The 15,113-nt window shown below is 42.8% G+C and overlaps 1 protein-coding gene across 1 annotated transcript in view; it reads left to right on the top strand.

Moving 5' to 3' along the window:
• Positions 1-14,659, top strand: part of CALCR (calcitonin receptor) — a 196,167-nt gene extending 181,508 nt beyond the window's left edge. The window contains exon 12 of the mRNA XM_040352334.1: positions 14,424-14,659. Within this exon, the coding sequence (XP_040208268.1) occupies positions 14,424-14,645 (222 nt within the window). The 3' untranslated portion in view covers positions 14,646-14,659. The remainder of the gene's footprint in view (positions 1-14,423) is intronic.
• The last annotated feature ends 454 nt before the right edge of the window (positions 14,660-15,113 follow it).

Here is a 15,113-nt window from a genome sequence, read left to right on the forward strand (position 1 = left end):
TAAAAAAATCATACATTGTGATTTCTGGATTTTTTTTTTGATTATGTCTCTCACAGTGGACATGCACCTATGGTAACAATTTCAGACCCCTCCATGATTTCCAAGTGGGAGAACTTGCAAAATAGCAGGGTGTTCAAATACTTATTTTCATCACTGTACATATATATATATATATATATATATATATATATATATATATATATATATATATATATATATATATATATATATATATTTGTTTTATTTTATTTGTTTTATTTATTTTATTTTTTATTTTTAACGTTATAAACAAAAAAAACTAAAATTTTGAAAAAAAAACAATATTTTTTTATTTTCTGCTATAGAAAACAACCAATAAAAAAAAAGAGCATCAATTTAAAAGAAAATATTTATATTTTTGACTTTTGAAAAAAGGCAAACATATAAATATTTTCTTTTAAATTGACGCTCTTTTTTTTTATTGGTTGTGTTTTTTTAGCAGAAAGTTAAAAATATTGTTTTTTTTCAATTTTAATATTTTTTTTGTTTATAACGTAAAAAAAACAAAAACGCAGAGGTGATCAAATACCACCAAAAAAAAGCTCTATTTGTGGGGGAAAAAAAAGACATAGGGCTAGATTCACAAAAGAGATACGACGGCGTATCTCCTGATACGCCGTCGTATCTCTGTGATCCGCCCGTCCTAACTATGCGGCTGATTCATAGAATCAGTTACGCATAGATAGCCCTAAGATCCGACAGGTGTAATTGACTTACACCGTCGGATCTTAGGATGCAATTCTAGGCCGGCCGCTAGGTGGTGATTCCATTGCGGTCGGCGTAGAATATGCAAATGACTACTTACGGCGATCCACGAAGGTTTTTGCGTTCGTTACGTCGTCGCTAGTCATTTTTTCCCGTCGCAAAGTTAGATCTGCTTTAACATGGCTTATCTTTAGAACAGCCATGTTAAAGTATGGCCGTCGTTCCCGCGTCAAATTTCAATTTTTTTTTTTTTTGCGTAAGACGTCCGGGAATACGAAACGCCGTAACTCACGTCGCCGTTCAAAAAAAACGTTGGGGCGCCGTAATTTTGCGCAAAGCACGTCGGGAAATTTCCTAACGGAGCATGCGCAGAACGTTCGGCGCGGGAACGCGCCTAATTTAAATGGTGCCCGCCCCATTTGAATTAGGCGTGCTTGCGCCGATCGGATTTACGTTACACCGCCGCAAGTTTACAGGTAAGAGCTTTGTGAATCAGGCACTTACGCTGTAAACCTGCGGCGGTGTAACGTAAATGGCATACGTTACGCCGCCGCAGCGTAACGTAATTCTCTCTGAATCTGGCCCATAATTTTTGTTTGTGTACAGTGTCGCACGACCACGTAATTGTCAGCTAAAGCGACGCAGTTCCGAATCGCAAAAAAACGCTCTGGTCAGGAAGGGGGCGAAACCTTCCGGGGCTGAAGTGATTAAATAAATGTTAAAAAAAAATTATTCTTGAGACTCCTAAAGCTATTTCTACCACAACTTTCCCGTATTCATTTCTAAATAATATCTACGGTCTTTGTGTGCCGCTAGCAGGGAACGCAAACACATTCTCATTGGTTTTTGTTCATTTTATTTATAGAGTATTGTACTGTATTTTCCAGTAAATAATGGCATTATTCCAGTTACCCTCCTGTGGCAGGGAACGGTGTACTTGCATATTGAGCTCTTAATTCATTTCTATTAAATTACATTGCCGTCAATGATTATAATTCATTAACTAAAATGATTAGGGTTCCCAGATGAATTGTTTTGCCCGTAACCTCAGTGTGATTTGCAGTAATTATGTTATATCAACTTATTTGTATTTTCAGCACTCCACAATTGACGGGGGATTATTGCTAAATTTTCCATCATTATCATAGTAACAGTTCAACTGTTTAAACAGGAACTTCAGTTTTGCTAGAGAAAAACAAAAATATAAAGGTCAACTACATCCATTGAAAGGATTTTGACAAACGTTGTTATAGGTTCTTACCTGCTTCTGTTTCGTAGATTTTCAAAAAGTCTATTTCAGAGCATGTGATAAAATACTTACACACTGAAAATTTCGGGGCAGATCCACATAGAATTAGATCAGAGATACGCTACGCCGCCGTACCTTACCTGGCGGATCTTCGAATCCTCAAAGAATTTGCGCCGTAAGTTACGACGGCGTAGTGTATTTCTGGCGGCGGAATTCAAATCGGCGGGTAGGGGCGCGTGATTCATTTAAATGAAGCGCGTCCCCGCGCCGATTGAATTGCGCATGCTCCATTTTGAAATTTCCCGCCGTGCTTTGCGCGAAATGACGTCGCAATAACGTCATTTTTTTTTAACTTAGACGTGAGTTACGTCCATCCCTATTCACTGACGACTTACGCAAAATAAAAAAAAATTCAAATTTCGACGCAGGAACGACAGCCATCTATACGCAGCAAAATAGCAGCTTTAACTATACGCCGGAAAAAGCCGACTACAGACGACGTTAGAAAATGCGACGGCCGCGCGTACGTTCGTGGATCGTCGTAAATCGCTAATTTGCATACCCGATGCGGAAGACAATGCGAACTCCACCCAGCGGGCGCCGAAGTATTGCATCTAAGATCCGAAGGCGTACGAAGCCGTACGCCTGTCGGATCTTACCCAAAAGCTGTCGTATCTTGGTTTGAGGATTCAATGACTTTTTGCCATAATAAATGTCCCAAAAAAATATATAAACATTTTTTTTTCTTAGTTTAGGCCGATATGTATTCTTCTACATAAGAAAATCGCAAAAAGCGTATATTGATTGGTTTGCGCAAAAGTTATAGCGTCTACAAAATAGGGGATTGATGTATGGCATGTTTATTAGTACGTTTTTTTTATTTTTTGTCGTGACTGCGACATTATGGCGGACACATCGGACACTTTTGACACTATTTTGCGACCATTGTCATTTATACAGCGATCAGTCCTATAAAAATGCACTGTTTACTGTGTAAATGACACTGGCAGGGAAGGGGTTAAACACTTGGCGGCGATCAAGGGGTTAAGTGTGTTCCAGGGAGTAATTCTAACTGTGGGGGGGCTGGGCTACCAGTGAGGCCGCGTACACACGGTCGGTCCAAACCGATGAAAACGGCCTTAAGTCCAGTTTCATCGGTCAAAACCGACCGTGTGTATAGCCCATCGGTCTGTTGTCCTTCGGTCCAAAATTTGAAAACATGCTTTAAAATCGAACCGATGGACCGCTGCCCGATCGGTCCAAACCGATGGTTAGTACAGAAAGCATCGGTTCAAAACCCGCGCATGCTCAGAATCAAGTTGACGCATGCTTGGAAGCATTGAACTTTTTTCAGTACGTCGTGTGTTTTACGTCACCGCGTTCTGACCCGATCGGTTTTTGGAACGATGGTGTGTACGCACATCAGACCACTTCATCGGTGAACCGATGAAAATGGTTTGGAACGACCGTGTGTACGCAGCCTAACACGACATTGATCACTGCTCCCGATGACAGGGAGCAGTAGATCAGTGTCCTGTCACTAGGCAGAACATAGGCATCTCCCAGTTCTACCGCTCCGTGACACGATCGCGGGCCGCCAGCGAACATCGCTGGCACGGTCATGGAGTGCGCATTCAACAACGCAGCTAGCAAGGAGATTGCCGCTTTGACAAGCGGCACTTTTCTCCATCTCTGAGCACTTACCCACTTGCCTCTTCTATTTGTCTCAGGCAAGTCCTTGGAAAAGCAGCCATCCCTTTGCCAGCTGTGTTGTCGGGTGGCCATGGGAGGAGAAGGGGTGGCCTGTCTGAATTTAAAGCCAGCCATAGACATAGGAAGACATAAGGTAGAGAAATGGACGGGGGGGGGGGGATTTAATGGTGCCACTAATAAAAACCTTTTTTTTTTTCTTATCATTATTATATGCAAAAAGGTATAAAAAGAGAGAAAATAAAGATAATTCTCTATGACATACATAAAATCATCATAGATTGATAAAAAAAAAAAGTATATGTAGCTATATAAATGCTTTTTAGGCTCTACATGTTTTGATGTAGTGCTTCTTCAGGAGCTGTAAGGCCCCGAACTCACGACCAAACATGTCTGCTGAAACTGGTCCGCGGACCAGTTTCAGCAGACATGTTTGGCCGTGTGTAGGCCCGTGCGGACCATTTTCGGGCGGATCGGACAGGTTTCCAGCGGACAACTGTTTCCTGGACTTTCTTTAAAACAGTCCGCTGGAAACCTGTCCCCCCGGACATGTACGGTCGTCTGTACAGACCTACCGTACATGTCCTGCCGCCCGCCATCCCTCGCATGCGTCGAATGACTTTGACGCATGCGTGGAAGCATTTTAAAGGCAGGCCGCCCACGTCGCCGCGTCATTGTCGTGGCGACACCGCGTCATCGACACGGCGACACCGCGGACACGCCCCGCATATTGTTTACACGCGGACCTCTGTTCGATGGTGTGTACAGAAGTCCCCGGGCAGTCCCCGGGCAGACATGTCCGATGAAAACGGTCCGCGGACCGGTTTCATCGGACATGTCTGCTGGTGAGTACTCGGCCTCAGGCATACATTGGCTACACAAAAAGGAAAATATATAAAGAATACATATAAGATATGCAGAATAAACAAGAATCAAATATCAAATCACAATATATAATACATATATAAACAAAAATAGTGAAAGATATGGCCTAATTCCACTATCTCGGCGCTATGGGGCTCAAGGTATTCACAACAAAGCAGGGAATAAAATCAACATTAATACATCTATAATATTGATAAAGCAGCCACTTAAATCATAAGAACAATGTATCAATGGTAAAAATTGATAACATTTTAGAAAGAAACCTTATCAAAATATACAATTTATAATATAAATAATTTTTACCATTGATACATTATAATACATATAAAAGAATAACACAGGATGAAATATATTAATGAAAATAAGTGTATGTGAAAATAAGTGTAAGGCCCCCGTACACACGAGAGGATTATCCTCCGGACCGTTCCAGCGGATAAATCCTCTGGCGGATTTTGATCTGATGGTTGTACTAACCATCAGATCGAAATCCGCGCGGAATCCATCCGCGGTGACGTGTCACGCCGTCGCCGCGATGATGACGCGGCGACGTGCGCAACGCTGGAAGATAAAGACTTCCACGCATGCGTCGAATCATTACGACGCATGCGAGGGAGAGGAGCGGACGGATTGATCCGGTGAGTCTGTACAGACCACCGGATCAATCCGCTGGACAGGATTCCAGCGGATAGATTTCTTAGCATGCTAAGAAATTTTTATCCGCTGGAAATCCGTCGGATGGAATTTTTTCCGCCGATAAATGTCCGCTCGGACGTACACACCACCGGATCTATCCGCTGGAACTGATCCGCGGATAAATCCCAGCGGATAGATCCGGTGGTGTGTACGAGGCCTGAAGTGTAAATGAAAATAAGTGTAAAGAAGACTATAATGGGGAAGATGGGAGAAAATACTACATGTATTATTTCCCCTACGGAAGAGGATACATAAATAAAATCAGAATTGAGGCTTCTATAACATTTCTGATCCATCTTGGTGGATTGACTCTAAGGTGCCCTTACTGCCGGGATGTGGGAGACATGTAGCTGAAGTAAAATTGTGCATACTCCTGACACTCAAGCCCTCGGTTTTCTCGGTGGTAAAAAGTCTGCAGAGAAAACGGAGGGGAAAGCTGAGAGCCCGTCAGGAAAACTGCCCTGGAGCTTTGGCCGGGAATCCCAGCCGTGTGTATGCTCCATCGGCACTGCCTTGCAGTGTTTCCCATAGGTAAGTAGTAGATCTGGTGGGAAAAAAAAAACGCCGGGAATCCAGACGGGAAAATAGATAGCAGGTTCTCTATTTTCCCGCAGGGATTCCCGGCTGTTTTCCTGACGGGAAAACTGCGAGGGTGCATACACACGTCCGGTTTTCCCGGCCAAAAGCTCTCCTGGCAGTTTTCCTGCCGGGAAAACCGGTCGTGTGTACAAGGCTTCAGATTTGGAGAAGAGAGGAATGCTGATAAGAAATCACTGGAACCTTACAGTGCTTGCTATTCCTTTGACACCAGTTTGCACTGTTCCAATGACGGTTTTCCCTTTAAGCATCAGGACACTCATTGGCTATGGAGCTAACATCATGCGCACAGCAGATTTATTTAAACTTATTCTATTTCCTATTTCCAAAGTCCTGAGATAATTTATGTATTGCAGTAATTTCTGAAGGAGAATGAAATAGAGGTCATTAAATTCCCTATATCGACAGCGACATTTCCAGCAACAAATAAACACTTACCATATATCTGATAGCTAAACTACAGGGACGAGCCGGGCCCAGAAGGTGCATCAATTGTCATTCACTTGTATAAATTATCAGCTTGCAAAGCAAATGTGTCCGCGATCCGATTACCATAGATTGCAGAGCAGTCTGCTATGGGCTTTTATATCCGGACAATAACAGTCTGTAATTAAAATTAAGAGGCAGCAGGTTTCTTATTAATCTATTGTTCAACAAAGAGAATGCATATGGTGTTCTGGCATTTTCAGAAGATGTGTGGTTGTATAGTATAAAAGGAGCAAAATCTTAACAATATACCCATCTCACCCTGCATTAGGCACCCTCCAATGCCCATTTAACCCCCCTCCTCTCCCGTTTTGCCAGCCACCTGTGCAAAGTCCATACCTCCCAACCGTCACTGATTTTGGGGAAAATGTCCCGTGATTCGCGGTAAACCCCGCGGTCCCGCGTGCAGTGCTATTGTCCCGCGAATTCGCGACAACCCCCCCGCGAAAAAAACTTTGATCTGCCCCCCCCCGCTCAACAACTCCGATCCATGGATTCCCCCCCCCCCCCCCCACCTGCTCAACAACTTCGAAATCTGTGAATGTGAACCCCCCCCCGCTCAACAACTCTGATTCCCGGAATTCCCCCCACCCACTCAACAACTTTGATCCGCGGACCCCCCCCCCCCCCCCGCCCCGCTCAACAACTTCATTTGGGGGGTATGCTCATTTGTCCCTCATTCTGAAGTTGAAAAGTTGGGAGGTATGAAAGTACCCTTCAAGTTTTTCACAGTTGTGACAGCACTGGGGACTGGCCATTGACTACTCAGTCCCTACGCGTGGGGAGGCAGGTAGTGGGTCATATGCTTCTTCATAGCGACATGTAGTGGTGGCAGTGCAATGATGATAAACCTAAGCACAGGCACTTGAGAGTTCCTTGAATGGTGAGGGAAGTGGGGGGGGGTGGGGGGGGTGTAATTTGGGTTGTGTCTGTGATTGCCCCCTCTCTTATGTAGCACCTTCTAGTGTGGGCTACTAGTGCTGAGAGTATGAAAAAGCTTTTTCTGGCAAGGAATAACCTGAATGAGTGAATTTGGTCAGGGTTACTAGCGGCCAGGGCTAGATAACTCTTCCTGGCAGCTCTCTGGTGCCTCCCCCTGGTGTCTGGAAGGTTGGAGAATAGGGATGAGCCGAACACCCCAGGTTTGGTTCGCAGAAGAACATGCAAAAAAATTGTTCAAACACGCAAACACCGTTAAAGTCTATGGGACACGATCGTGAAAAATCAAAAGTGCTAATTTTAAAGATTAATTTGCAAGTTATTGTCATAAAAAGTGTTTGGGGACCCGGGTTCTGTATCAATGCAAAAAAAAGTTGTAAAAACTAAAAAAAATTCAGGAGCAGCGATTTTAATAATGCATAAGTGAAACAATAAAAATGAAATATTCTTTTAAATTTCGTACCTGGGGGGTGTCTATAGTATGCCTGTAAAGTGGTGCATTGTTCCAGTGTTTAGAACAGTCCCGCAGCAAAATGGCATTTCTAAAGGGAAAAAAAGTCATTTCAAACTACTCACGGCTATAATAAATTGTCAGGGTCCCGGCAATACAGATAAAAGTCATTGAAAAAAACGGCATGGGTTCCCCCCCTCAGTCCATTACCAGGCCCTTTGGATCTAGTATGAATATTAAGGGGAACCCCAAACCAAATTCCATACCAGGCCTTTTCTTGTCTGGTATTGATATTAAGGGAAATTCTGCACCAATTTTTTTTTAAATGGCGTAGGAGCCCCCCTCAAAATCCATACCAGACCCTTATCCGAGCACGCAACCTGGCAGGCCACAGGAAAAAAAGGGGAAGAGAGAGCGCCCCCCCCTCCTGAACCGTACCAGGCCACATGCCCTCAACATGGGGAGGATGCTTCCCAAAGCACCTTGTCACCATGTTGATGGGGACAATGGCCTCATCCCCACAATCCTTGCCCGGTGGTTGTGGGGGTCTGTGGGCGAGGGGCTTATAGGAATCTGGAAGCCCCCTTTGACAAAGGGGACCCCCAGATCCCGCCCCCCTATGTAAATTGCTAACAAGATACATTGTACCCCTACCATTTCACAAAAAAAGTGTCAAAAATTGTAAAAAACACAAGACACAACTTGGTACAAGTCCTTTATTAAAAAAGAAAAAAAATTACAGCGATGTAATGCATTCTCGACCCGGGATACTGAAAAAAAAGCCGCCACGATCTGATTCCACCTCCATGTGAGGTGCCTGCCGAATGTCGCTACACCCGCCGTGACAGCTCTTAAATAGCTGAGGGCGGGGCCACCCGTCACATGTGTGGGTGACCCCGCCCCGCTCTGATGCAACGGGGGGTTTCCGGTGGTTTCCCCGGTGGCGTCATGGGTGACCCCGCCCCCTCTGACACCAGGGGTCTGAGACAACTCCATAAATAGACATGAGCCATTCCAACAGGGGAGTCGAGGGTGGGATATGGAGAAGCAGTGTGGAGGAGAGGCTGTCAGTGGCCCCGGAGGGACCCCTTACCGGAGGGGGGTTTCCTTGGGCTGGGTGCTCACGATAGCTGGCCTACAGGAATCCTAACACAGGAGGCAGTGGAAGAATTCATGCTGGAGAGGCAGCAGAAGCAACGAGAGACAGTGAGTAGATCAGCACGGTGCAGGGACAGGCAAGGTCCTGGGGCTGCATGAGTGCTGCCGGCACTGGGGAGCTACAGCTCATTAAAGGAACCATGAATGCCAACATGTACTGTGACATACTGAAGCAGAGCATGATCACCGCCCTTTGGAGACTGGGCCGCAGGGTAGTATTCCAACATTATAACGACCCCAAACACTCCTCCAAGACAACCACTGCCTTACTAAAGAAGCTGAGGGAAAAGGTGATGGACTGGCTAAGCATGTCTCCAGACCTAAACCCTATTGAGAATCTGTGGAACATCCTCAAACGGAAGGTGGAGGAGCGCAAGTTCTCTAACATCCACCAGCTCTGTGATGTCGTCATGAAGGAGTGGAAGAGGACTCCAGGGGCAACCTGTGAAGCTCTGGTGAACTCCATGCCCAAGAGGGTTAAGGCAGTGCTGGAAAATAATGGTGGCCACAAAAAATAGGGGGGACAGAAAATGTACACTGTTATACAAGCTGTACACTCACTACTTTACATTGTAGCAAAGTGTCATTTCTTCAGTGTTGTCACATGAAAAAAAGATGTAATCAAATATTTACAAAAATGTGAAGGGTGTACTCACTTCTGTGAGATTATGTATGAATGTATGTATGTGTGTGTGTGTGTGTATATTTATATACATATATATATATACTGAAAATAGAGTCACTCCTGCCGTGTTATGCACCTCTCACCACATCAAGATCACATTAGTCAGGCTGTTGATCCACCGATAATTAATGGCAAAAACACAAGGATGAGATCTCTGTATATTGCAATTGATCTTTACTTCGGAAATCCATCTTCATATACAATAAATGATCCAAAAAGGAACTGTACAGTTTCAAGCAGCACTTTGCTCTTTCCCAAGCCAAGAAATTGATCCACCGATAGTTAACAACCAAAAACAACAGCAAGCCAAGAGTGACAAACGTAGCTTGAGAAAGAGCAAAGTGCTGCTTGAAACTGTACAGTTGCTTCTTGGATCATTATATATGGAGATGGAGTGTATATACGCACACACACAGACACAATGTTGCCTAAAGTATTGGGACGCCTGCCTTTACACACACACATGAACTTTAATGGCATCCCAGTCTAAGTTCATAGGGTTCCATACCGAGTTGGCCCAACCTTTGCAGCTATAACAGCTTCAAATCTATTGGGAAGCCTGTCTACAAGGTTTAGGAGCGTATGGAGTGTGTTAGGAGTGGGAATTTTTGACCATTCTTCCAGAAGCGCAATTGTGAGGTCAGACACTGATGTGGACAAGAAGGCCTGGCTTGCCGTCTCCACTCTAATTCATTCCAAAGGTGTTCTATCGGGTTGAGGACAGGACTCTGTGTAGGCCAGTCAAGTTCCTCCACCCCAAACTCACTCATTGATGTCTTTATGGACCTTGCTTTGTGTACTGGTCCAAATCATTTGGTGAAGGGGGGATTATGGTGTGGGGTTGTTTTTCAGGGGTTGGGTTTGGCCCCTTAGCTCCAGTGAATGGAACTCTTAAGGCGTCAGCATGTCAAGACATTTTGGACAATTTCACGCTCCCAACTTTGTTAGGAAAACTTTGGGGACGGCCCCTTCCTGTTCCAACATGACTGCGCACCAGTGCACAAAGCGAGGTCCATAAAGACATGGATGAGTGAGTTTGGGGTGGAGGAACTTGACTGGCCTATGGACTAATACTGGGATGTCATTAAAGTTCATGTAAAGGCAGGTGTCCCAATACTTTTGGTAATATACTGTAGTGTATATATACAGAAAGAGAGAACTTTTTAATTTTTTGGTGGGTGGGTTATGAAATACAATATACATCCTCTATCTGTATGTTTCTTGTTTAGTTCTTGTCTCTATTGTATTCTTTTGTATATGAATGATAGAATTACTATTTTTTCACTTTGCTTTACAGTCCTAGGATGAGATTATGTTTGAGCGGGGGTAAAGAATAGGATTAGGGTGAAAAATTTAGCATGAATTGTGTGGTCTATGTTTAGGTTTATAATTGCTGCATAGTCTACAATTATTTTTATTTTTATTATTATTAAAAATTTTAAATTTTAAACTGCACATGCACATTATGTGCTACTTGTTTACTAATTTGAAATATATATTTTTTAAATATTCTCCTTAGTAAAATAGTATTAGCACCCCTATAGCACAGAGAAAAAAAAGGAGCATAAGAAAGGAAAAGGAAGAAGAAAAACTCATAGAATGTTAACCGCTTCCTCTTGCCATTTGCACAATAATCTTAAAGTCATCATCACTGTCATTGGAAAGGTCAACCATCCAAATTAGTGATAATTGTATTTAATGGTAAATTACTCAAAACCACTTTTCTGCAAATAACGTGTTTCAGTCAATTTCCAACTTAAAAAAAAATACCCAAATCAATAAAGAGCAGAAAGTCTCAAAAGTTAAAAAATCAATAACAAACCATTAAGATTGTTTGTAACGTTGTGTAAAGTGCACGCCATAATGAAAAGACATTCAAGCTTCTTTTGAATCCCTTTTGCCTTGTCAGCCTGTAACATTTAATCTTAAAATAGTATACTAGCTGAATTATATTCAATATAGAGTTACACAACAGCCAGCCTCCTCATTTTACCCTGTGTATAACAAATATATAGCCTAGGCATTTATTACTGAAGTTGAGTTTTCCACAAAATTAATTATTTCACCATTGACAAAACTTTGACCAGACAGAATTCTCAATTTTGAGCTACTTAGGTGAACTTTGCTCAAAAATGCAGATCTTCCTTACCTGTTTAAAGGCTGCCCACCATTTGTTCAGTCCAACTAGCACTTCAGGCTCAGTCAAGAGGAGCCTTTTTGATTTTTTTTTTAAGAGCCGGTTCACACTAGGGCGGCACGACTTCGGGGGCGACTCGGCCAGGCGACCTGAAGACGACTTCTAAGGCGATTTGCAAAATTACTTCTGTATAGAAGTCAATGCAAATCGCCCGAGTCGCCCCCGAAGTCGTACAGGAACCTTTTTCTAAGTCGGAGCGACTTGCGTCGCTCCTATTAGAACAGTTCCATTGACTACAATGGGACGCGACTTGTCAGGCGGCTGTGTCACCTGACGAGTCGCCCCTAGTGTGAACCGGCTCTTAAGAGGACCGATTCCTGGAAAAATCCTGATTCAGCAGTATTGGACCATTTAGTAGCAGCCTTAAAATAATACTGATACTGAAGGAGACAGCCAGTTATCTTGCGACCCTATGTGAGCAGCCACCTCTGACATCTAACCCTCAAACACTTTCTCACCTGGAGCTATGGCTGAAAGGTCTTGCTCATGATGTCCAAGGGCAGCTCTCAACCAGCAACCTGCAACACTCTTCAGCCTTTCCAGCCCAGCTTTTCACGACGAGAAAACTGAAATTTTTTATATTGGTCAAGAAAACCGGTCGTGTGTATGCTCCCTAGCAGTTTTCTCGACAAAAAAACTGCCCGCAAAAAATTTGAAACCAGCTCTCTTTTTTCTCGTCGTGTTTCGCGTCAGTTTTTTTCTCGTCACGAAATCCAGTCCCCAAGGGGAAAAAAATGTGCATGCTCAGAATCAAGTATGCAGCCCAAAGAGTGGCGCCATTTGAAAGGAACTTCCCCTTTATAGTCCCGTCGTACGTGTTGTACGTCACCGCGCTTTGGTCAGACGACTTTTTGTATGAACGTGTGTATGCAAGTCAGGCTGGAGAGGAATCACGTCGGGAAAAACAATGTTTCTTTTCCTGCCGATAAAAATGGTTGTGTGTGCGAGACATTAGTGTCATCCAGCAAGTCTGTCTCCCTTCAGCTATAGTACCTGCTGAGGCTCAATATCAGTAGTTGTTCTGTATCACAAACATGTGTTGTATAAATAACCCAGCGCTGCCTGTGTGAAAAATAGCAGCTAACACAGCTAGTTGGATAATAGCTAAAAAACAGTGGATATATATAAGTGTAGCGCTTGAACAGTTGAAAAACCGAATTAGTTTAATGCTAATAAAGGAATGTGCACCCTAGAGGTGATGTGCTAACTGTGGCAATAATAAAGTGACAACGAATGTGTTAACAGCATACATTCACCAAAAAAAACTCATGTAAATGACTTCAGAGTCCATATAAGTAAAACTAAAATTCTAAACTAAAAAGAGTCCACCATGTGTGAGCAAGGAAACTTATGAAGGAGGAACACCAACAACTCCAAGTTCAGTTCACAAGCTTCTATATAGTAAACGATCACTCTTGCATATGTTCTGCAGAACCACCACGGATAGAAGTGTAGTCTTACCAGATGAATTGGACCCAGGTGGACGTACGTCTCCGTGAGCCTAAAAGGCATATACTGTTGGAAACCGACAGAATGAAGGCTTAAGAATCCTCAATGGTAATATCGTATGACATCCATAAAGGCAGGGTCCATATACAGTCACGTCCATAAATATTGGAACATCGACACAATTTTAATCTTTTTGGCTCTATACACAACCACAATGAATTTGAAATGAAACAAACAATATGTCCTTTAACTGCAGACTTTCAGCTTTAATTTGAGGGTATTTACATCCAAATCAGGTAAACGGTGTAGAAATTACAATAGTTTGTATATGTGCCTCCCACTTTTTAAGGGAACAAAAGTAATGGGACAATTGGCTGCTCAGCTGTTCCATGGCCAGATGTGTGTTATTCCCTCATTATCCCATTTACAAGGAGCAGATCAAAGGTCCAGAGTTCATTTTAAGTGTGCAATTTGCATTTGGAATCTGTTGCTGTCAACTCTCAATATGAGATTCAAAGAGCTGTCACTATAAGTGAAGCAAGCCATCATTAGGCTGAAAAAACAAAACAAACCCATCAGAGAGATAGCAAAAACATTAGGTGAGGCCAAATCAACTGTTTGGAACATCCTTAAAAAGAAAGAACGCACCAGTGAGCTCAGCAACACCAAAAGACCCGTTCACCTGATTTGGATGTAAATACCCTAAAATTAAAGCTGAAAGTCTGCAGTTAAGGCACATCTTGTTCGTTTCATTTCAAATCCATTATGGTGTTTCATAGAGCCAAAAAGATTAGAATTGTGTCGATGTCCCAATATTTATGGACCTGACTGTAATCCAAAGGGAGGAATAGGTCACTGGTGCGTGATAGAAGGCTCACACCTCCATATGTATTTTCAATTCAGTAGGACTTCTAATATCAGATGCACCACAGTGCCTGGCTAGACGTCTCGTTATCAGCTCCTTCCCTCTAGACGCATATCGGACAATCACGGGCCTTCCTCAGTAGATGGTAAAAAAGGGTTTATATATGTTTTTTTTTAAAATCTATACACTAGTGTTTTGCCTTTCATTTTAATTATAAACTGAATATGATGTTTTACGAGGTGAGCGTTTACAATCACTTTAAAGGTTGCAAATTGATTTGACTGTCTTCTAATATATTCTATTTTTCCATCCAAGGTACAAGGAGCACTGAAGAGGCAGTGGATGCAATATAAAACTCAGTGGGGACAAAGACGTCGAGAACATTGTTCTATGCGTTCTACTTCCTATACGGCAACGTCTATAACAGAAGTTCCTATTTACTTGTACCCTCAAGATTCCAACAGTGAACAATTAAACGGAAAATATGGAGATGACTCTGAAATCACTGCACTTAACTCTGGGGATACGTATGCCTGAACTAAAAAAAAAAACACAAAAAAAGACATTCCTTCAAAACGTTGAGATCTGCTCCTCAATGGAATAAAAGCCTTTACACAAGTTTCAATAAGGTGACTTCTTTCTGGGGGTTGGCTTTACCGAGCACCCTATTGAGCTCGTCTCTGAAGGAGTTCAAGTGTTGATGGACCGGATTGATCTGACGCTCTGAGTAAATCCAGAGGGAAGTGCTTATAAAATGGTGAAAACAAAATGACATTCAAAGAGACAATTAACTATAGTAAGCTAGTTCTTCAGAAGCAAAACTCATGGACAGGGATATGGTGTAACTTGTGCTGCTAACAGCAAACTGTTATTGCTATCAAAAGACTTTTGACCTAGGGTGTACAATGTGCTAATCTTTGACACAATGCCATCAGTTATGTTAATTGCCACTACAGATAAGATCACACTCTCATTCCATTGTTAAAAAAAAAGTAGAGAGCACAA

Source organism: Rana temporaria, chromosome 5 (genome assembly GCF_905171775.1).
Source record: "Rana temporaria chromosome 5, aRanTem1.1, whole genome shotgun sequence".
Lineage (NCBI taxonomy): Eukaryota > Metazoa > Chordata > Amphibia > Anura > Ranidae > Rana > Rana temporaria.